The sequence below is a fragment of the Oryza glaberrima genome, chromosome 8, assembly GCF_000147395.1.
Source record: "Oryza glaberrima chromosome 8, OglaRS2, whole genome shotgun sequence".
Taxonomy (NCBI): Eukaryota; Viridiplantae; Streptophyta; class Magnoliopsida; order Poales; family Poaceae; genus Oryza; species Oryza glaberrima.
In genome coordinates this window covers 22,396,793-22,421,046 of record NC_068333.1, presented here as the reverse complement: position 1 = coordinate 22,421,046, position 24,254 = coordinate 22,396,793, and the positions used below count along the sequence as shown (strand labels likewise).

Below are 24,254 nucleotides of genomic sequence, written 5' to 3'. Positions count from 1 at the left end.
TTTCGGGGATGTATGTACATTCTTCCTCGCTTCTTCCTTTTTACTTATAAAATTTACTCCTACTCTATTCAATGAAATTGACGCTCGTCGATTTGTTAAAAATAGAAAATATAGGGAGCATAATTCGTGAAGGAGAAGAGATCTCTGACTTAACTGTTGTGTAGTTGAGCCACTAATATGTGGATTATATCAAAATGAGACTCACATGTCGATTGGTGAATCAAATTATATATGCAGTTAAGTAAGGGGATTTGCTTCCATCGTGCCACCGGCGTCCCCGTCGACCTCCCTCCGCCACGAGCGCCGCCGTGCCCTGTGACAATTGCACGGCGGTGACGGTGATCGGTCGGTGCGCGTAAGTATAGTACGTTCATGCTGGGCCAGCATATCGTGGCAGCGGCCAACTGTGCCGTTAGCTACCTAGCTAGCTAGGGTACGTTCCGTTTGGGATGAGCGGCAATGAACTCTGATAATAATCTCGGTTAGTCCAACAGCGTTTTACATCTTTTGTTGTTTGGTAAGTTAAGTACACTCCTCCATTCTAAATTATAAGGGTATATTTTCATATACAATTTTCAATAACATACTTTAACCATTAATTTATTTAATGTTATTTTTCAATGAATATAAAACTAGCATCACGAAAGTACTTTAAAATATGAATATGATATAGCACCCATAATATTTAGTATAGATATAATTAATACAGTTATTAATAAAAAATTATCGAGTTTGATTTTTCTAAAACTTAGTGTGGCTATAATTTAGAAAGGAGGGAGTATCTTTTATTGACTGTCTGCCTGATATTCGATAGAAAAATCTCCCTAAAATCACGCTGCCAGCAACGAGCTGCATGCCATTAATCAACAGAAGTTCCTTAATTATCCCAGTGGTTCAACCGATTTAATTTACTGCAGCTCACAACCCTCAAAGCTAGTGAAAGTGTGAAATGGCACGTCAATTGTTGTACAGGGAAACCTAAAACAGTGCAGCTAGCATTAGGATTACACGTCCAACAACCCATTTTTTAAAGTAAATTTTAAAAAAACCCAGGTATTGGGACATCCATAATATAAAACCTCAGTCATTATGATTTGTTTCAGGAAACCCCACAATTTGAGAAAAAATGTTTCAAGAAACCCCATATTATATTTATGTAAAATACTCATATTTTATTATTATTTTTTTCATAAATTTACATTAGTTGACTCAAAGTACACATTCCTCCCCCTTCTAGTTTTTTTCCTCAATTTTTCACTGCAAAAAACTCAACATAATCCTAAGTGATAGTGACATAGTAATTGGTTAAATACGCATATAAATAATCAAACCACGATGAACAGCGGTTATTAAAAAAACCCGCTAACGTGTATATGTACTAATAAAATATCACATACATTCTTTTTGCAATATATATTAGTCAGATAGACGATATAATTAAGAGCTGGGGTTTTATGAAACACTTTGTCACAAAATCTAAGATTTCATCAAACAACCTGCAAAACTTGGGGTTGTGCGTTACGGATGCCCTAAGATATGGGGTTTTGTGAAAATTGCTCCATTTTTTAAGACACCCATAGGACGGTTGGAAGATAGAAATTTTACAAAGACAAATTTGTAGACCTTATTATTGATAGGTTAACAAAGAAGTTACAAGGCACCTGCCAAATACTATAATCGTTTGAGCCATGGATTAATGAAGAAATCCAAAGTAGCTTATGGATAAAACTGTATATCTGTGTTACTAGAGATTTTAGAATTTAATGATGGAAAAAACCCACTAAAATCAACTTAAAATTAAGTTTTAAAATTTAAATTTTCTGTTATAAAACATTTGAATAATTGTTCTCCACGGTATAACCGCGTGCCACTTTACGATGTGCAAGGAACTAATTAATCTGAGGCCCCACCGGTTGCTTATGACTTATTATAAGCCATAACAGCTTATGACTTATTATAAGCCTAGTGATTAAAAAAATGATATGTGATTAAAATTTTTGTATATATGTTTCTAGCGATTTAAAAGCCAAAGCTAGCTGAAAAAAAACTGTTGAAAAACATCAAAATCAAATTGAAGTCAAGTTTTAAAATTTAAATTTTGGCTTTGGCTTATAAACCATAGGCCAAACAACGAGATTATACACAAATATGCAATGCCAGCTATACTCCACTGCACAAGCAGCTTTCTCCATGGATGCAGCTAGCTAGTGTGCCAGGATATACAGATCGAGATGCAGCCTTCTGAGACCTGACAGGTAAAGAAAACTCTTATCTGGATGAACGATGCCATCAAGTTGGTTCATGTCGTTTTTAAGGTGGTAATAATTAATTAATGGGCTGCGATATTTGCTGCGGCGAGTAGCTTTCTCCCGGCTTTCATTCATGGTGGGGGAGATGATCTCGCTGCTGTCTTTCTTTACCACACATGCACATAGGCAGAACAGCAGAACAGCAGCCTTTAGGGCAGCAATATCTATAAGCAGATCATGGTGTGATTTGGTTCGTGCAAAAACAAAAGCTACTACTGTTGTAATTAAGTGGCACTTTTAGTCAATGCAAACGTTAAATGTGTGTGAACTGTTTCTGCAGGGGGTTACAGTAGTGTCATCGTTTTTACTGATCCAAAGGGGTACAGTGTCATAGAGCGAATCAGTACAATAATGTCATAGATCGAGCAAATTAAACTGCATGCGATTGAGCCGGTAGCACAAAACAAAATTTTCAAACTCGCTCTCGTTTTTCACAAAACATTTTTTTCTCTAAATTCTTAGCTCATATTTTCCGTGTAAGATTCGAGCCACCACCTTAGCCAAGAGGGTGATCTCGTGGGGTGAATGTGCCTTGATAAATACACAGGAGCCTTGGCCTATGAAGTACTCCCTCCTTTCCAAGATATAAGGAATTTTGGGTGTATATGATACATTATAATACTACGAATACAGACATGCTCCTTATCCATAATGTGCCAAAATCTCTTATATTTTGGGACGGAGGGAGTAGCTTGGCACACGGAGTCACCGTCTGGAAAACCGCATTGTGAGCGCTCTTGTCAAAATAGCAGTTACTTAGGACGCCACATCGTATAAGCAGCTCCGTTCTAAAATATGAACATTTTTAGGTTGTTTAATAACCATTAAAGTTAAGAGAAAAGATATATTTTCAGTCATCTCAGTAGTTAAAGTTTGATTTTTGAATTGCTTAGGTTTCCCTCACAAACACATGATTAGCTGAAAACATATGGATTTTAGTGCATTGAAATCGATGCCAAAAATATTTACATTTATGCCCAAAAATACTAATATTTTTCTAACAGAGAAACTATACATCAAGATCAATGTCCTTGATGGTGGTTCACACTCTCTTTCAACATCATAGGACCACTTTACGTATAGTAAATTCCCACAGATGAAAACCTGTAAAGTAAATGAACTGGCTAGATTGGCCGGTTAAATATGTGGTGGAATTGAAATCTGGAAACTAACGTTGGATTAAAAAATAAACAAATAAAATTTGTTTATGTCATCACGAGTAAAAATTTTACTCGCAGATTTACTCATGATATGTATGGACGAATCTCAAACATCTATATTTCGATCTAACGGTGGTTTTCAGATATCGAGACCACTACATACGTGGTTTTACTACATATTTGATGGCAGTTATCCAATGGACCGACCTATTTGCATCCTAAGCACGCTGCCATGCATTCGCTGCATCTGACCGGTGGTCCTATCTTGTGCCAACTTTTGTTTCCTTTTTCTTTTTCTGCTTGTGCTGGATGATATGATGCGTACTCTGCTCGACGCAAGCAACATTCGTTCTGCGTGTGTGATGTTGGTGTGGACCTGTGGTCCTTGTGTTTGCGTACTTCGTTTTTTCAAGATCGAAATTACACACTTACGTCCGTAATCATGGCATGCAACGAAAGGGCACAAAAAGCACGCATGCAAGTAACACAGTAGCATGCCAGTGATTTCCTTTGTTCAACACTGAAAAGGTCCCCCAAATCCTCAATAAGGCTGTACTTAGTTCACACCAAAATTAAAAGTTCGGTTGAAATTGGAACGATGTAACGGAAAAGTTTAAAGTTTGTGTGTGTAGGAAAGTGTTGATGTGATGGAAAAATTTAAAGTTTGAAGAATAACTTTGGAACTAAACATGGCACAAGTTTATTACTCGTTGTGTCCCAAAATATATATAGAAACGCTTCTGGAGTTTTTCATAGGAATTAAGGAGAAGAGTGAAATTGAATGAGGGTGATTGTGATTTGTCGGGATGAGAAAAATAGGTGGTGAAACTAATGAGATTGTGATTGAGTATGAGATGAGGGAGTAGTTGAAGAAATTGTTTACAATAATTGTCATTGCAATACTCCTTCCTTTTTTAATAGATGATGCCATTAACTTTTAGATACACTTTTGATTATTCAAATTTTTTGTGCAAATGCATAAGATATATCTCACGCTTAAAGCACTTTTAGTGATAAAATAACTCATAATAAAATAAATGATAATTACATAAAATTTTTAAATAGGATGAGTTATTAAATATGTATCTAAAAATAAACAGCTTCATCTATTAAAAAATATAGAGGTAGTATATTGTGAAACTCATAAGATTATAACAGTGTAACGTAGCTCTTAATTTTTTTTAGACAAATCTATGCATGCATACATATTTTCATGTATCAAATATATTAATTAGTACTTACAGTTTTGAATGTTTTGCCAAGTAAGCACGAACATAACAAGTATTTTCAAATGGATAAAGAAGTCCCTGATAAGTTCCCTCTAAAGCATGAGATAACGTTTTTCTTTAAAACTCCCTGCAGGCGTCAAGTGGATTTCAAATAAATAAAAAGTAGAAATCAGATTCCTATTCATGTGCATCTTTCTTTTGTTAAAGCTAAGTGCAAGCTAAAGCAAGCACAGAAAAAGTAACATAATGACATTTTGATATCCAGTTACCATAAATGTAAGAAGAAAACACACTAGAGATAGCAACCACATTTCTTTTTGAATAAAAAAAAGTATATTTGCATTTGAAGCTTCAAGTAGTACAGAAAACAAGAAGAAACTATTCATATAGCTTTGATCTTGAGCTACAACTGATAAATTATAGAAAAATTAATAGACGAAGTAACAAGAATAATTTATATGTAAACATTTTATCTGTATTATTCGCGGAGTATGACAAAAAGTTAAGTTTTAAAATTTAAAATTTTGATGTGGCTGATAACATAACGAGCAGACTATAAGAGGCCACATGATCATACGAGACAATACATCTGACGATAAAAGGAACGATGGTAGTACTGTGTATTGTACTTGAAGGAGTAATTCAAGAAGTAAACTCAAATCATGGTACTCTTGCTCTTCCATAAGAGTATCGTTTCGTTCTTATCCTATCTTACTATAAAGTTATAACCCACTAAATTCTAAAGCTCAACATGCAAATATGCCACATCATTATCCACTAATAATTATTACATTTAAACATCATGTAAGCATATTATGTTATCTATAATTTTATAATTTATTAAATTTTAGAGTTTTAAAATGTAAGCATGTTAAATCATCATCCCACATAATTCACATAATATTTCAATATATATCTTCATCATTTATGATAATATCATATATACCTATATGGTTCATCATCACTTAGTGTTATTTCTCTCTTCTCCCATTAAATCATATCACATCAATTATTTTTAGGGGTAATTGGATCCATGCCACTACAAATATGCTAAATTAGAAAAATGCCACTACTATTCACGATATCGGTTGGGTGCCATTACAATTTTAAGAAATTAAATCCATGCCACTCCGTCACTTTTTCCTTCCACTCCCCGTTGACGACGTCTCTCCGCGACGCCACTTCGCATTTTCTCGTGCGTGGACAACGACGCCGCCACCGCTGCTCCACTCGACGGAGGTCAGCCTCACCATCCATGACGCCATCGTGAAGATCAAAGGCGGTGGTGGCCGGGGCCCGGGGTCTGGACTCTGTCGTCGCCGTGTGGGATAGGAAGACAGGGGCTGATGGCGGCGGCGGCGCCGCCGACCGCGCAAAGCTCCACAGGTCGTCGTCACTACTGAGGCGTCGTAATAGTAGTAGTAGTAGGCAAGTGGCGAGTACAGTCGTGGCGGCGGAGGCGGAGTAGTAGCAGGCGAGTGGCGGTCGGCGAGCTTGGGGCTGCTCCGGTCGACGACTGTACGGTGGTGCCCACGGCGACGCTCGCTGCGGCAGCTCGGACCCCCTGTAATCATCACCAAATTCACCATCACCATGAATGCAAGAAGTGAATCAGTTTATTCACCACGAGCAGGACGGAGTATTCATCGATCTTGATTAGGCTTTGTCTCCGCCATCTCCATCACGCTGTTAACATATGGAGTGGGCAAGAACAAATCAGTCCGCCGGGTCGAGCTCCCGTGCTGCGCCATAGCGACGTTGATGTCTCGAGTCCCGACCCATCGCCATCCTCAAGCTCCTACGTGTGGCCTGGCCTCGTCGAGATCCCGACCCCCCGCCATCCTCCTCAAGCTCCCGCGCGTGGCCCAGCTTCATCGAGCTCCCGTCACGCTGTCGGCTTTGTCGAGCTTCCGCGCTTCCTAAACAGTGGCATGCTCCGCCGTGAGCTAGCTAGCTGGCAGCCGGCGCTGGTTGCTCTGTCCGTTCCCGGCCGCCCCTGGTCTCTATCCTCGCTGCACGCGTCGGTCGCGGCCTACGATGAGAGCAAACGCAGGGAAGGCGGCGGCGGAGTAGTAGGCGAGACTGTCGGCTGCCGAGGCGTCGGCGGTGGCGGCGGCGTCGAAGCACAGCTGGTCACAGCCAGTGCTCGGAGTAGACGAGAGCGCCGTGGCCGCCGACGGGCTCTCGAGCGGCGGCAACTGAATGAAGCCGTGGCCACCGAGCACGGTGTCGATTGGCCGGAGGTACCTCAACGCCGGCCTGCTACCGCCACCACTGCCGCCGCTGGCCTGAGGTGAGGTGAGCTCATGCTCCTCATCCTCCGCCCACGGCGCACCGCCGCCACAACATGAGCTCTGCCCACGCGTCCCACGACGCACGTCGTCAGGGAAGTACTAGCCGTCCATCTCAGGTGACACGGAAAGGCGGAGCCAGGCGCAACGCGGAGAGACGGCGTCAATGGGGAGTGGATGGAAAACGTGACGGAGTGGTATGGATCTAATTTCCCAAAATTGCAGTGGCACCCAACCGATATCGTGAATAGTAGTGACATTTTTCTAATTTGGCATATTTGTAGTGGCATGGATCCAATTAACCCTTATTTTTAGCCTTAGATGATTAATCTATGGTCCAAACTATCTCACTCCCTTTCTTCTCTCATAAAACAGTATCATCTTACTTTTACATTTGAATTATCTATCTACTATTTAAATTTAAATTATCATAAACCATATCAACTTATGTAAGTTTATATTGTTTAGCTATCTTACACACTATTTTTATTTATTGTTATCATACTTAAATCCCGCAGCAACGCGCGGGGTTTCATCTAGTTGCTTATATTGCTATATATACTGGTACACAGTAATACATCATGCTTCCAAATTGTTTTTTGTTGTGTCTGTTCCAACTTCATAGATGTTGTCTTTTGGGGAGCTAGCTAGGAGTAAAAATAGTGAAGGGGACGCTTTTGGACTTCCAAAGTACTCCAGCTAAGGTCCGTTTAAGAGCTCGTTTATCTTTTGTACCTCCGATTAGTATATTTATTAACTGCTAAATCTTACATTTTTTTTCAAAAAAATATATAAAAGTTTATTTCAAAAATTAAATAAACCTATTTTTAATTTTGTAATATATAGTTAATACTTAATTAGTAATACGCTAATGGTATTTCTTGCTTCACGTCCAATAAATAGATAGGCCTAAACAAGGTGTCAAATGGAGCCTATGGGCGTGTTTGGTTGCCTGCATTATACTTGGCTCGCACGCACGGTAGTCATCGGTTGTTCGGTTGCATGCATCGCAGTCGGAGCCCGACAAAACAGCATCGTAGGCTCGTGCAAAATAGCATCCCGAGCCAGACCCGCTAGAAAAGCCCAAATTGAGCTCCGCTCTCCATCTGGGCTGAGCGCGTGTAAGGACAGGCACGCATTGTCACAAGTGTGGGACAGGCGAACGCAGGAGAGCTAGAGGGCCAAAGTCCGGTCACCTTTCCTCTCTTACTTGCGCAAGCCCCCCCCCCCCCCCCCCCCCCCCCCCCGCCCCCCCCCCTCCTCTCTACCACCCTCCAATTCGCCTCAAGAGAAAGCTTGGCCAGCCCTGGCTCCTCGACCGCGTCTGCCATGAGCTCGGCAACGAGGGAGCTTGAGGGACTATTGCCTCCACTCTTCACTTCCTCCACTGCATTCGACGTTGCCTCTTTCAACCATCAGCCCGTCCTTGGAGCTGAAGCCTTCTTTCCTCTCATCAGACTAGTTCACAGTCACTGGACCATTGGATTCGGCGGCCTTGAAGCTGCTAGATTCAGCAGCCCTGAGCTCAAGGCCACCGCAACTGGCAGCTCAGATGGTGGGGGCACGAGCAGCCTGATGAAGAAGCAGATCAACATAGCGAACATCGATGCTAGAGGAGTGACAAGCGTCGGGAGCAAGGGATCTGGCGGAGCAGCCTGAGCAGCCAGTCTCGATGGAGCAGCGGTGAGTGGCGGAGCAATTGGAAAGGAGGGCGATGTGCGAGGGGACGAGAACCTTTCTCTGTTTATTTTTTGTTTTTCTCCTTTTATTTTTTTACCTTTCTCCGGCAGTAATATTTACTGTAGTTGTTAAATTGCTTTAAAAAATGCTATCACTATGAATTTAGATGAATTGAATTTCACTGTGTTCTAGATGATAATCTCACCTTAAGAAAAGAAGGGCTTTCATGCACACTGTCTATGCAACCAACCAAACACAACTATTCCAAACCATATCTCTTCTGCAATGAACTAAACAAAATCTCATTTTAGCTAGGCTAAACTCATAAAACTGTTGTATGTGTATCTCATTGATCAAGCTAATCTCAGCACGTATAAGAGATAAACTGGGCTAAAAAAATACGAGCAACCAAACACAACCTATATGTTCCCTCCGTTCTGCCCATCAATCTCTGCTTCCTGTCTTTAATACTTCATCTGTCCCATAATATAAGGGATTTTGGAAGGAGGTGACATATTCTAAGACTATGTATCTGGATCCAGAGATACATAGTGCTAGGATGTGTTACCTCCCTCTAAAATTCCTTATATTATGGGATGGATAGAGTATATTTTACTCTCTTTCTTGGGTTTGCTCCTTGAGGTTATCTGTACTGAGATTTTAAACTGGCAAAAGGCAGGCAGAGCAGCTAGTACTCAAAGCCTCCCATGCTAATCTCAGTTGGTATTTTGAGGCAAAACCAAAAGGCTCTCTCCAAAAGATTCTCCACCAATAGGAGGAATCCACCAGGGCATCAACTCAACCACGAGCTTGAGTGCATGTTTAAATAACTGATGATCCATCTTGTGGAACTCAAAAGCAGAAAAGCATTTGAGATCACTTGCATTGGTTAGCATGATGTGTAACTTTAGCGGTCATAACCTCCTTTGCATCCAAAGATAGCAATCTAGATTGTTTAAAATATTGTTTGTTGAAATACTCTAGTCTGATCTATTGGCTAAGTATTATCGGCGGTATATAGTACTTCCTCTGTTTCATAAAAACGAATCTAGTACCGGATGTGAATATAGTACTCCCTCTCGTTTGGTATCCAGACAGTTTGAGGAGCTAGAGGTTTCAAAAAAAGTTACAACTGTGAGAAGCTCCCTAAACATAGCCATTGGGTGTATATACATACAATAGTGCAATAGAACACGTAAGTTAAGCCTTGGAATGAGATAATTGCTTAATATAATGCACTACAACATTAGTTCCAACTTCCAAGAAGTTGAATTCATGTAGTATGTATTACCCAAAGCTACTTTTTTTTTTCAAACAGTCCAATAATGCTTGCATGCATCTGTACAATAGCATCTATTTGTGTCATGGGAACATGAGATGACTACAGGTTAACATCTGTTATTTATTTTGGGCCCATGATTGTTGGGTCTAGCCGTCTAGGTAATTGGTACTAGTACCTAATTTTTTTTGTTGATAGCTCATCTACACGTGCGTCTTCTTGAGTACTAAGAATCGAAACATAACTCTAGATTAATATTGTATTAGGAGTTTTCCGAAATCTACTTGAGCAATTTTTTTTTATATAATGGATAGAAATTCGGCCTCTGTATCTATGAATAAATATACACAGCCAAAGGTTACACGAGTGCATACACTCCACATATCACAACCGAGACACACACAAAAACAACAAAAAAGAAAATATACTAGAATACTAGAAAAACTAACAACTAGAAGTCTTTCCTTATCACTTCAAACATCAGTGGATGCGGAGCTAGGCTGCCCTTTCGCCTCCATGTCCTCTCATTGATGTTGCAGCAACCGTAAAAGCCCCTCCGCTCTTTCATGAACAAAGGAAGGGGATAAAACTAGTCCATCCATTAGCCTTCACATTGCCAAGCACGAGCTATACTACTGGAGCAAATGGAAAAACTTTTGAACATCTATACCTCCTCCACCCTAAAGTGAAGAATAATAGTTTGTCTCAAAATGAAGCTTTTTCATCACCTACCAACTCATCTCAACCAATCTTAACCATTCTTTATTTAGTTTTTTCAATTATTTTCTCTTCTCAACCAATCAGAACATTTCCCTAATTATTTTCACATATTTTCTTAATACTCATGTTCAACTAAAAAAGCTTATATTTTGGGACGAAGATAGTATATCATGAGCACCATTTAAGGTTACTTTATAACGCGGGATTTAAAAAAACAGAGGAATAGAAAAAATACATGAAAAACATAGGAATGATTATTTTATTAGGCTAAATGCATGAATTGTATGAGAGAAATAGACTCAAAAAAATTTTTACAAAAGTTTGAAGTTATAGCTAACTTTCCTTCAGAATCTATAGGAATTTCAAAGGAAAAAATAGGATCAATCTTTCGTTTCAAAAACCTTCATAAGATTTTTTTTTTTTTAAAATCCTCCAAATTTCCCATATTTTTCCTACGGATCAAAGGGGGCCTTAGTGTTAGACATATATACTAGGATGTTACCTTAAAAATAAGGAACATTGCAACATTTTTACATGGTGTAGAGCTATTTTTTTTATAGATGAAACCCCGTTAATTTTTTTGTTGTGAAAAAAGGTTGTATCACAATAACTAAAGTTGAAATGCAAAGTGGATTTGTTTGTCGTTAAATGGATTGACTTTATGAGCTTTACACAATTTACGCCCTTCATAGATAATCTAATACTAGAAATATTAAGATAATATATATCTTTATAAGAGATCAAAGAGCATAAATAATTGAGATGACGTAGTAAAAAATAGTATAAATAAATGAGATAATGTACATAACCTTTAGGATAGAGACAATTTACCCGTAGGAAAATTACCCAGATATGACAAATAATTAAGGTGATATACCTTTGTGAGAGGAGAGAACTACTATCAACTATACTAATTGTGATATGATGTGTAACCGTGGGAGAAGGCCAGAAGGGCATACTCCCTCCGTCAAAAAAAAAAAAGACAACCCCTGAATTTCCATGTCCAACGTTTGACCGTCCGTTTTATTTGATAAAATTATAAAAAAAATTAAAAAGATAAGTCACGCATAAAGTATTAATCATGTTTTATCATCTAACAATAATGAAAATACTAATTATAAAAAAATTTCATATAAGACGGATAGTCAAACGTTGGACATGGAAACTCAGGGTTTGCCTTTTTTTTGGGACGGAGAGAGTACAACATACTACCAACGTCTCAAACCTATCTTAGGTTGCAACATTTTAGGACAGATGTAGTCACATCCTAGGTTGTAATATTTTGGGACGGTGGTAGTATATATTTACTATAGTTTTTTAAAAAATATATGTTACTAATATTCATTTAATTATTGGTATTCCAATGCTCATAATAATTAAGCACGAAAAAACTTATATTCCTAAACGGAAACGTCCAATACATATTAATTATTACAGTACTAGTACTGGTTAGGCTTATCAAAGGTTAACCAAACATCCCTAGTACTACGGCCGTGTTTAGTTCGTGTGCCAAAAAAATTTTAAGTATATGGACACACATTTAAAATATTAAACATAGACTAATTACAAAACAAATTACAGATTCCGCCTGTAAACTGCGAGACGAATTTATTAAGCCTAATTAATCCGTCATTAACAAATGTTTACTGAAGCATCGCATTGTCAAATTATGGCATAATTAGGCTTAAAAGATTTGTCTCGTAATTTACATGCAAACTGTATAATTGGTTTTTTTTTCCACATTTAATGCTCCATGCATGTGTCCAAACATTTGATTTGACGGAATTTTTAAAAGTTTGAAGGGAACTAAGACTGTGTTTAGTCCCTTTAAACTTCCAACTTTTCCGTCATATCAAATGTTTGGACACATGCATGAAGCATCAAATGTGGACGAAAAAAACCAATTGCATAGTTTGCATGTAAATTAAGAGACGAATCTTTTGAGCCTAATTACGCCATGATTTAACAATATGGTGCTACAGTAAACATTTGCTAATAACGGATTAATTAGGCTTAATAGATTCGTCTCGCAATTTATCGGCGGAATTTGTAATTTGTTTTGTTATTAGTCTACGTTTAATATTTCAAATGTGTATCCGTACACATCAATTTTTTTTTTTTGCCAAAACAACTAGACACGGCCTAAGACCATTGCCAATAGAGGCTCTATCCCATCCTCTATCGGTGAAATAGCGTATGTGAGTGAAATTTGGGGTCCAACGGATACGCCATCCAGACATAAAAAATAGTGCGTACGCTATCCAGGACGTTGGTGTTTCTCTCTCCTCACGCCAAAACGGAACTACCGCCCCTCAACCTAGCTCCCAACAACATCCGGAACCACCAAGCTCTCTCGTTGTCAACCATTGCCATTGTCGCCAGCCGCCGAAGACCGGTGTACGTAGCCATGGAGAAGTGAAGTGGAGAGGAAGGGGTGTACCGGATTTAGGGGTGAAGCTCAACCCCTCGCGTCAAGCCACCCGAGCAGCATCGTCCCCTCCATCGCTCCTCCACACGCAGCAAGCTTTGCCGTGCCGCCACATCGCCCCTCCGTTGCTCCTCCACACCCACCGCCGGCTGCCACCGCCGCCTCCGCGCCCGCGCCAGCCGACCGTCGCCTCTACCTCCGCGCCCGCTGCTTGCCTCCTTCGTGCCATGCCACTTCCGCTCCGCCCGCCCGGCCGCATCGCTCCGCCCGTGCTGGGGAACGATGTTTATCCATTCTTTTTTTTTTCTTTGCTTTCACAGTAAACGTGGTAGAATCTTTTTTATTAATCAACCTCAATATACGTGAGAGATTAATTTGTAACTATAATGTGAAGCATGTTTAGCGAATAACATTATTTTTTTAACTAATCCAGGCTTAAAAAACAAATACATAGTTAAAAGATATTATTAAAATATATGAAAGGTGATATGGAGGATGTAATATGGATGATCTATTGGAGTAGGAATAAATATGGAGAAAAAATCTTTTTGATGGCCATCCAAACTGAGATATGGAGGCCCTGTTTAAATCCCACCCCAAAATTTTTCACCCTATCACATCGAACGTTTGTACACATATATGGAGTATTAAATATGGAAAAAAAAACCAATTGTATATTGCGTGTAAATTGCAAGACAAATCTTTTAAGCCTAATTGCACCATGATATGATAATGTGGTGCTACAGTAAACATTTGCTAATGACGGATTAATTAGGATTAATAAATTCGTCTCGTAGTTTACAGGCGGATTATGTAATTTGCTTTATTATTAGACTATGTTTAATACTTCAAATATGTGTCCATATATCTAATGTGATACGCTAAATTTTACGTACATGATCTAAAACACCCCTGGAGTTCCGAATTTATATGAGCTGCTAGGCAGGCTCTAAACACTGCCTACATCCTCGGCTTGTTGCCAGCTGACTAGAAAAAAAAAACAGAGAGAGGGGGCAGAACTCCTGGTCCCAGAGACCAACTGCCAGTTCTTGATAGTACTGCACCCCAGTTTTAACCGGGAGGTAACTCCTTGCACGAACAGTAAAAGCTTTACTACAGTAAGAAACAGTAGAATTTTGTGCTTTCACTTCACATGCGGCGTTGCAAGTCCAGCTAAACAACAACGATGATCAATTCTCATCCATACTACTGCGAGTCTGCGACCAACACGGTGCCCAAAAAATTTGCTCCTGCCACATGTGCCAATCCATCTTGGATTTGATCCCCAACCAGCTGGCCAGCGAGCCAACAGTGCCCACACTACTGTAGCGTTGGTGCACCATTAGGGGAACACAAACTTAAACCTATGTTTTAAACAGCCGGTTAAAACATTTGATGATCGGTCCCCCACCTTTCATCCCTAAATTAGCACCTAAGATCCAAACATGTGAGCTAATTTAGGGCTAAAGTGAATTAGCCCCCCAACAAAAATTAGCCCTTCCAAGAGATGCTAATGGGACTAATTTTTGGTGGGACTAATTAGCCCATAGATCTAAACATGTTACCTTAGGATAATATTTAGTCTACCAATTCAAGACAAACATTAGCTCTTAAAATTAACCCTGGACTAATCTTCCAAACAGGGCCCAGGTTAAATGAGGTTACCGAGGCTAATTTTGGTTAAATTATACATAAATACGAGTAGCCAGATCCTCTTCAATCAACTATTTTCAAAGATAGCAGTAGCTATAGCCAAAGATTTAAAATCTTATTTATTATATGGAGGAAAAGGAAAAACAAAGGATTTTGACAAGAATTGAAGTGTAAAACAGAGGATTGCAAAACACACAAAAAAAACACATTAATGGCCGTTTAATTGGAGAGCAGGACAAACGCAGGAATCGGATGAGAGAGATAGACTTAAAGGAAATTAGGAAATTTTCCAAGAGGTTAGAGTTCTTGCTAAATTTTCTTCAAAATCTACATGCAATCTGTCATTCCACAGGAATTTCATAGGATTTGGAGAACTTCAATCCTTTGAATCGAAGGGCCAAATAGAAAAATTTCTATAGGATTTGAATCCTATAAAATTTCTACATAAATCATTTGATTCAAATTCAAAGTGGCCCTTACAGTTGTGGATTTATATCAGGACTAAAGTTAGGAATCTACAATAGAAATTTACTAAAATTCTTAATAATAGGATATGTGGGGGTATGGAATATATTACCTCCTCCATTTCAAAATATATGTATTTTTACATTCTTTAGCTACAACTAAGGTAGAGTAAAAAAAATATTTTAGTCACTTGTGATCAAATTTTAAATTGCTTAGATTATATATAGGAGTATTCTCGAAATATCTCATCAGCTGAAAATGTATAAATCTCCTTACGTTGGAATCAAATGCCTGGAAAATACTTATATCATGATACAGATTTTGAATCTAAAAGATTCTAATATTTTGTAACAAGGGGTTATGTTATACTCCCTCTATCCCAAAACATAACAATTTTTAGCCCTTAGAATTTGTTCCAAAATATAACAACTTCTCCACCAACATTCTTTTCCCAAACAGTCACAACCCTTCACCATTCACTTTTCTCACATACCTCTACTACTAATTCAATCATAACTTTCCACCACTCACTTCTACCTACTTAATCATAATTCTTCACCACTCACTTTTATTTTTATCTATTTTCTTAATGATTATGTACAACTCTAAAATTTTTTATACTTTGTGAGGGACATGTGACGGACATAGTAAAAATTTCTTGAGAGAGCCCCAAAAGGGGGTAGATAGGGTGGTTGGGGCCCCAAGAGGAAACACACACTGTGGGCACTGCCACACGGCAGCCGTGCTGTTCACTCATGGTGGCCTGTTGCGTTGCGTCTCCTGCGCTGCGTCCCCCCCATCTCTCTCTCTCTCTCTCTCTCTCTCGCTGCACCGCGATGTACAGGCGTACAGCTCCCAACCCAGCCCGTCTCCTCTCCTCTCTCGCTGCACATTTCAGCCCCTTTTTCACACTAGCTATAAGCTGAGTAGCCACCTAGCCATAGCTTCTGCGTGATTTGATAACTGGAGGCAGGCCCTGTTGCCCTTGCTGTTGCAGCTGTGGCTCGCTGCCTGCACTGCAGTGACGCTGACGCCCTCTCCCTCCCCGCAAGCACTGTGCTCCAAAGATGACTGGCCTTGCTGCTGCTCCTCCATCGGTAGCACCAAACTATTCCTACGAGCATCTCTAGTAGCCTATCCACGTACCAGGGTTTTCCAAACCGCCGGGACAGGGTTACCGTGCCCCGGCGGTAAGCACGGTTCCCACGCGGTAACCGTGGTAATTGTGAAAAACCATACAAAATTTATCAAAATTTTAAATTATTTTTTAAATTTATTTAAATTTAAGGAGGTTACCGCGGTATTTATATTACCGTACCCCCGCGGTAAGCCCGGTAACCGCGGTTACCGGCGGTAAGGGAAACCCTGCCACATACTACTCTACGCCAAAATTTTAGTAACAATTATAGCAAAGAAAAATCTCACTCTAGTAGACTCTCCAACTGGATGGTCATGCCATCTAGCTGGCCAAATCCCTCCCCTCAATGGTCAAACTTGGCCAGCCAAAAATCACTTGTCAACGGTGTGCCTCACGTGCTATTCCTCCCCTCTTCTCTCTGTTGGGCTGATGGAGAGGAGGCGTCGACGGTGACCGTTGGGTTAAGCTAGGACGGTGCAGTGCTGGACGTGAGGAGGCGGTTGTGCCGGAGCCTACCCCTTGGCACTGGCGGTGTTGGGAGGGGGGGTTGGGCGGTGGGAGATGGCAAAGCGACACTGGGTTGCGTGAGAGGCAAACGGTGCTAGGTTGTCGGAGTCCACGAATTAGAGGGTGGGCCAATTCGTACAGCGGCGCGCGTGGAGGGTGGCCGTCTCGAGGTGAAGTCTTGACTCCTATGCTGAGGTCTTGGATCAGCCATAAAGCTCTAGTCGACGTCATCGCCAAAACCCACCCCTTCCCCTCCATCCTCTCCGCCGCCACGCCCCCTAGATAACTATTCACCCTTCGTTCGGAGCCCACCACTGTCTCTACTCTCTACCATCATAGCGCCTGAGAATAGTTATGAGAGGGCAAGGACGGGTAGGGTGGGTGGGAGGAGAAAGACGAAGGAGGAAGAAAGAAAAAGTAAAGAGAGACTGACACACGGGACCCACTATCCAATTGGATTGTACAATGAAGATGTTGTTGGAGTGAAAGGCAAATTTGACTTTTTTTTTTTAAGCTTGCCAAATGGATATTTTGAGATGCTGTCGGATATACTCTAAGCTACCACATGGTGTGGCCACACATGCGCGAGTATCCCATGGTTAACACAGTAAGCTCGTACGGTAACCATTTTAGTTATTTTTTACCGTATTAACCTCGTGCCGTAACCATCTTAGTTTTCAAATCATACCATTTTTTCTCGCTAACCACGGTAGGCATGATATCATTGGGTAGAGGTAACTTCTACCAAAGCAATAGTGAATGTGTACCATGGAGAGAAGCCAAAGCCGTGCACGCCGGAGAAAATTGATGTTATGCCATCGTCGGAAAGGGATTTCGCTAAAATATCATAACACATTTAGGATTCAATAAAATGGTACTCTCAAATAGGATCAACACGCTGCAATGACATTTCTTTCCTTCTTAATTTAATGATTTTTCATGTTTGCTTTGGCAAAGCTAACCAAATGCCCTTCTTCCTCTCGATCCCTTTTTTTGTCTCATTGATGAGAGCTCGACGAAGTAGTAGCACCACCATGGCTAGGGAAGAGGTCGTAAATCAAAGATATCACTAGAAAAAAACACGCGGCTTTGCCGCGTGCAATACTGGATGGGCCATGCTATTTGACCCTAATGAGACAGAATAATCAGTTTAACAACAATGCAAGTATTATCTAAAAAAAAAAGCGCAAGTTATAGCATGATACTACAGTGCACAATCATGATTGCTGTAGTAGACTACAAAATTTAGAAGATTTTTGTGACATATAGTGTGATATAGACTGTATAATCTGAACAAAACACAGTGGCTATTTGTGACAGACATTTGAAGAGTATTGACATATTATAGAGATTTGATCTAGAGCTTAAATAATGAAAGATTTTAATAAAGCTCCATGTCAACTTTGTATTAGAGTAACTGGCTAGTAGATCAGTCTAGGTTCTTAGTCAGAGCTAGATACACCAAAAGTAATTTGGCTAGTAGATGAGAGGATAACAAAAGTGTCCATCTTGGACTATAGATAGCAAAAGTAGGCTGTCTTGATTGGAGAAGTTATCAGGTAGAACGCTTCTTTTTGCCCTTTGTCTGAATTAAGCCATAGTCAGTGCTTTCTTCTTCATCATTTTCCTAAAAAAGAAAAACAGAATCCTTATCAAAGTATATTACTAAGGAACCAGCAATTCTTTCTCATGCAATACTTAGCACAATGCAGGCAGTAGGTTTGGCAAGTATGAGACCCCTAGTGTCAGCCATATATGTGAATAGTACATGTAAATAGAGAATAGTTGTTGACCACAGGGTATACACTTGCTTGAATATTTCATTCCATTATCTAAAAAAATACACTTGCTTGAAATGGTGCCAAGCTTGTGCACAGTACAGTTAGTAGGTTAATTGTATGATTGAAGAATGAAAAACAAATGAATTTAAATATGATCAGTTGTTTACCTGATCTGTACTGTTTGGATCTTCATAAGCTCTTTTTCCTGACAAAGTGCTTGTCTCTAAATTATATGGTTCAACTTCCATGCTTTGAATATCTTGGGGTGGTTCTATCTGGGATGATGAGCAGTAAATAAGAAAGAAAAGAAAGGAAATAGTAAGAGATTATGTAGCACCGACAAAAATGAATAAAAGAAAGAGTACTACTCTTTTACCTCATGTTGTATTTTCTTGGATAGTATAGGCACCAGTGGAGGTAAATTATGTAGTTGTTGAGATGAACTTGAACTGATGGGAAGATTCTTAGTTGCCTTAAAGCCTTGGCTGGAATGTTGCCTTCCAAATCTTTCTTTAATTGTCAGCACCTCAAATGAAGGTTCATCAGCGTTGATAGTTATGTTCGGCAAAACCTTCACTATGAATGTGAATTTATGTCCTATCCATGCTTTTATTTCTGGAGGTGTTTGATTGATATCATATTGCCTTTTCATAGTTTCAGCAGTCCTACCAATAAGTTCTGTACCTTTCTTTTCAAATAGCACAAGTTCAAGGCTAGCTGTGCCATCATTTGCAATGAATGGTATTTTGTACCTGTTCAAGTGCAGAGTTATTTGAAAATTATAGTTATATATATTCACACTTAATAGTATGATTGGAAAAAGAAATACTCACTTGTACTCATACTGCCTACATGGGCAGTTCTCTTTCTTGCATTTTAATATAGAACCATCCCATATCATCTTGCAATTGCACAATTTACAGGCTTGATAACACCAAGTTTTTCTTTCCTGAATTCCAATGATAGTAGCAGTGCACTGGTATTTTTCATCCTATGTAAATGTATAAATGAAAGGTTTAAGTTGTAGTTCAATGAAAGAATTTAATAGTATATTAATTTAGGTACATAAGTCTAACCTTGTCAACAAAAGGATCAATTTCCTTCAATTCTGCAAGTGTTTTGTGTTCAATGCTCCGTTGCATATCTTCATCACTTTGCAAGTATAGCTTTTGTATAGGATCAGCATGTGGTGGAAGGCTGCATATATAAGATGTTAGAAATAGGAAATTCCATAAAGTAAAAGAAGATACGCAGGGGATTAAATTGTACTTACCATTTCTGAAACATCTTGATTTCAGGGATGTCATTTTCGTTGATATACCAACGACAAGCTGTTGTTCCACTTAGAAATTCATATGTTCCCTTAAGGATTTTCATTGATGTACCAACAAATATTGCTATTATATGGTTATTTTGACCAACTTCCAGTATTGTCTCTCCATCAAACTCAACAGCTCTTTTTCCTGATAATGAGAGGTCGATGGTTTTTCCACTTTGAAGAAACAATAAAGTCAGTATCAAGTAGTTTCAGATTAGTGTTAGTGTTCAGATGGGGAAATATAGCTGATATTGGCATAAATTACCTTAAATCTTGTAGTTTGACTATTCTTCTCATCCTATAATCTGATGAACTTGTAGAAATCATTGCTGCATTAGAAACAGCAATGATTTTTCCAATAACATCTGCAAAGATAGAATAAAGTATTTGATTATAACATTGCATATAGAATATTATGGTTACGTGTAATGAAATAAAAGTTAATTTAGTACCTAGAAAACGATCAGTCTTGCTTGTGAAATCATGAAGTTTATCAAATGACACCAAGTCAAATGTATACTTTGGAAAATCCATAGGTTGATCTTTGGCTTCAATGATACAAGTTCTTTTGTTTAGTTTGATCATATATGGATTACCAACTGCTCTATAACTGGGCTTAGCATTGTTAACTGTTATCTTGCTGATGTAGACGATATTTCCTTCCTGTAAATATTGGTTCAATAAAGGTATAGCATCAGGTGGGATCTCAGCATAGATAGCATCTCCCTGCAATGGCCATGCAATTTTAATAAAATAATATATATTTAATGATAAATATATGTTAGGAGAAAATATAAATAAAGGATATAGTATTACCTTTTGATCAAGTAAAACCAGATCTAAATGTTTGATGTTATCATCTTCATTAGTTCCTCTAAATTCCCATATCCTGGATATTCGGACGCATATCATGTAGTCATATCGCCCTGGGCGCAGCTCTGCAATTGGAGTGATATTCATCTGCAAATTATAAGCAATGGAAAATGTTAGTACTGTGTTTGTGTTTATATAGTATATAGAGAAAAATATAGTATACATTAAGATCTAAATGAATCTAAAATTTCTCTATATACTATATTTTTTGTTTGTGTTGCACATGTCCCATCTTCATTTTCTATTAGAATTTTTAAACCTTTACTATTGCTTACTCGTGAGATTGCGACATATAATTGGCCATGTGTAAAGACTGGTTTTTTTAGATATAAACCAACATTAGATAAAGTTTGTCCTTGGCTTTTATTTATAGTCATAGAATAGCACACTTTTATTGGGAACTGTCGTCGACACAAGGTAAATGGCCATTGATTTCCTCGGGTTGTTAAGTTTATTCTGGGTATATATGCTTTTTCTCCTATATGAGTTCCTGTTATTATTATACCTTCTATAATATTGTCTCCTAAATTTGTTATTATCAATCTTGTTCCATTACACAATCCTAAATTTTGGTTTAGATTTCTTAGCAAAATTATAGGAACTCCAACTTTCAGCTTAAGTACATGAGTTGGAAAATTATTGGCATTTAGAGAATTTAAATATTCGACAGGATATAATATGTCCGCATCATTAGTTGTATCCATACATTGAGATAGTGTGTCAGCACTATAATATTCCTTCTCTTGATTAGGTACTAAGCTAAGTATATAGTTGTTCACTTCATCAACAATCTCATTAGTTGTAGCTAGAATTGCTCTATTTTTCAAATAATCTGGATTAAAGAAACTATTTTTGAAATCTGGGTATGTAAACTTTACCAACTCTTCTAATTTGTTTTCTCCTGTGTTTATTAATAAATTTTCCGGCACTTGTATAATGGTTGTATCTGTGTCTTCATTTTGAGCAGTACTTTGTTTGGTATTTATTTTACCATTGCCTATATCCAGAATCCAATTATTAAAGTCATTGATTTCTTTATATTCTAAAGTATTAGATTTGGTTTTTTGTAATCGCATATTTTCAAATAGAAATATTTTTTTAACATACCCCCAAAGATATGACTTTACGATTGATGCATTAATAATTTCCAGTTTTGATGCATTTTCTATAACTGGTAAGATTTGTTTAGGGTCTCCTCCTAGAACAACAACTTTACCTCCAAATAGTTTATCGATAGCATTAATATATTTTTCTGATAATATATCTCTTAATGTTCTATCAAGAGCCTCAAAGCATTGGCGATTTGTCATTAATGCTTCGTCCCATATTATAAGAGAAGTTTCTATTAGTAATTCAGCTAATTTTGTTCCACGTTTAATATCACATAATGATAGTTCATCTATATCAACTGGTATTCGAAATCTTGAATGGGCTGTTCGACCATTTGGTAGTAATAATGATGCTACTCCAGACGATGCGACTGTTAGAACAATTTCTTTTTTAGCTCTCAAAAATGATACAATAGTATTCCATAAAAATGTTTTGCCAGTTCCTCCATGGCCAGATACAAAGAAAAAATTACTTTCTTTATTTATTACACTATTTACTATAAGATGAAATGCTTTCTTTTGGTCATCGTTTAGCTGTAAGTACAATTTGTTAGCTTGCTCTTCTAAATCATTTGCATTATAATTTAATTCATCTTGAATTAGTGTATTAGTTGAATCTAATTTGTATCTTACTGTCATCTGAGGAAGATTAAATTTGTCTATACTTATACCACTTTTGGATAATAAATATTCTATTTGTTCAATTAGAATATCTTTTAATTCTATATCAGTCGGGTTGTACTTAATTGGGTGATATTTTGATATTAATTGAAATTTTATATCATCTACCATTTTTGCCCAATTTGTCTCAAAAAATTTCCTTTCATCTTCTAAATTGCAATACAATAGTAGGATTATAAATAAAGATCGTAGTTGTGGAGATGTTGCCCAACTTGCAGCTTCGTCAAATGTTTTATACCATTCATTATCATCCATAATAATCCACGTGCTGCACATGTTTCTTTAAAAGTTTTATAAGTAATACCATTGTATGTTCTAATATCTTCATAGTTTTTTGCTCCTTTAACTATCATTAATAGCATACGTAGATAGAAACGTTCTCCTTCAGTTGGTTTGACATAATATAAACGGGCTATTTTAAAACCATGTTGTCGTTTGACCCATTTCCTTTCTTTTTTATCCCATTTCCATTTTTGTGGGAATTCACAGTATGTCAAGTTTCTTGCTTCTTCATGTAACTGATTTGCCATAAACCATTCTGTAAGCATCGTTCTTTGATTATCTGGATTTTCTATAATATTTTTTAGTTTTGTATCCTTAGTAAATTTGACCATATTCATTAAGGGAAGATGAACAGGCATTCTTTCCACTGGTGGCCAATGATAATGTATTTCATATCCAAGTAATCTCCACATACCATCTTGATCACAAATATATCTACATTCTAAATATTCTTCTATTTCATCTATTTTTTCTGTTTGCTCATTTTCAGAATGATCTATTCCTTGTTTGATACGTTGGAAAATTATTTTAGCTTTATCCCCTCCTTTGTTTACATATTTACATAAATATTTTAACATTCTGCTTTGATTAACAAACTCAACATTTAAATGGGCTTGATATCTTTTTAATAGGAATAAATTGTGTGGAACAACCCATCTATTGTCCAAGTTATTGTTATCTTTACGTATGTATATATTAGTATTTCTACGTTTATATTGTGCAAATCCATTTTCAGTAAAATTAGTTTGATCATTGAATTCTTTAGGGTAAAATTTTGAACATTTGCCTTTTTTCATGCATGGACAATTTTCATTCTTGGCTCCACATGGTCCATGCATCATATGTTCAGCTATAAGGATGTATCCTAGAGGATCTTCTCTAGGATCTGGTATTTCAGTTGATATCCATTTATCTATCATTTCAATCGTTATTTCACTTGGCTTTTTATCTAACCAAACTAAGATATGTACATGTGGTAAACCTCTTTTTTGGAATTCTACCGAGTATAAAATAGCTGTTGTAGGTCCAAATATTGTGCCGGATTGTATATCTTCTATTAATTGTTCTAGCTTTATATGAAATACTCGAACTATAATATCAGGTCTATCATTGGGTTGTTCGTTTTCTAAGATTGTCATAGTAATTTCAGGCCACCTAGGATTACATGTAAATGTTATAAATAAATGTGGAGGTCCATATACACGACATATTGCTATGCCATCGTAATAGTTTTGCATTGTATATCGTTTAGAACCAACATGGCTTGATGGTAATATTATTTTTTTTCCTATTTGGTTTCCTTCCGTTAAACCTTTTTGTACTGCATCAAATATTCCTTGTAAACATTCAG

The 24,254-nt window shown here is 37.9% G+C and overlaps 1 protein-coding gene across 1 annotated transcript; it reads right to left on the bottom strand.

Annotated features, from left to right (window-relative positions):
• Nucleotides 1-6,701: 6,701 nt before the first annotated feature.
• On the bottom strand, nucleotides 6,702-20,543 carry LOC127783127 (uncharacterized). Its single transcript, XM_052310380.1, has 8 exons — nucleotides 20,411-20,543; nucleotides 20,224-20,323; nucleotides 19,914-20,132; nucleotides 19,717-19,837; nucleotides 19,474-19,631; nucleotides 19,138-19,392; nucleotides 8,468-8,561; nucleotides 6,702-7,052 (listed from the first exon to the last, which is right to left on the bottom strand). Exons 1-8 carry the CDS (start codon nucleotides 20,541-20,543, stop codon nucleotides 6,702-6,704), a joined length of 1,431 nt encoding a protein of 476 aa, XP_052166340.1.
• Between the last annotated feature and the right edge of the window lie 3,711 nt (nucleotides 20,544-24,254).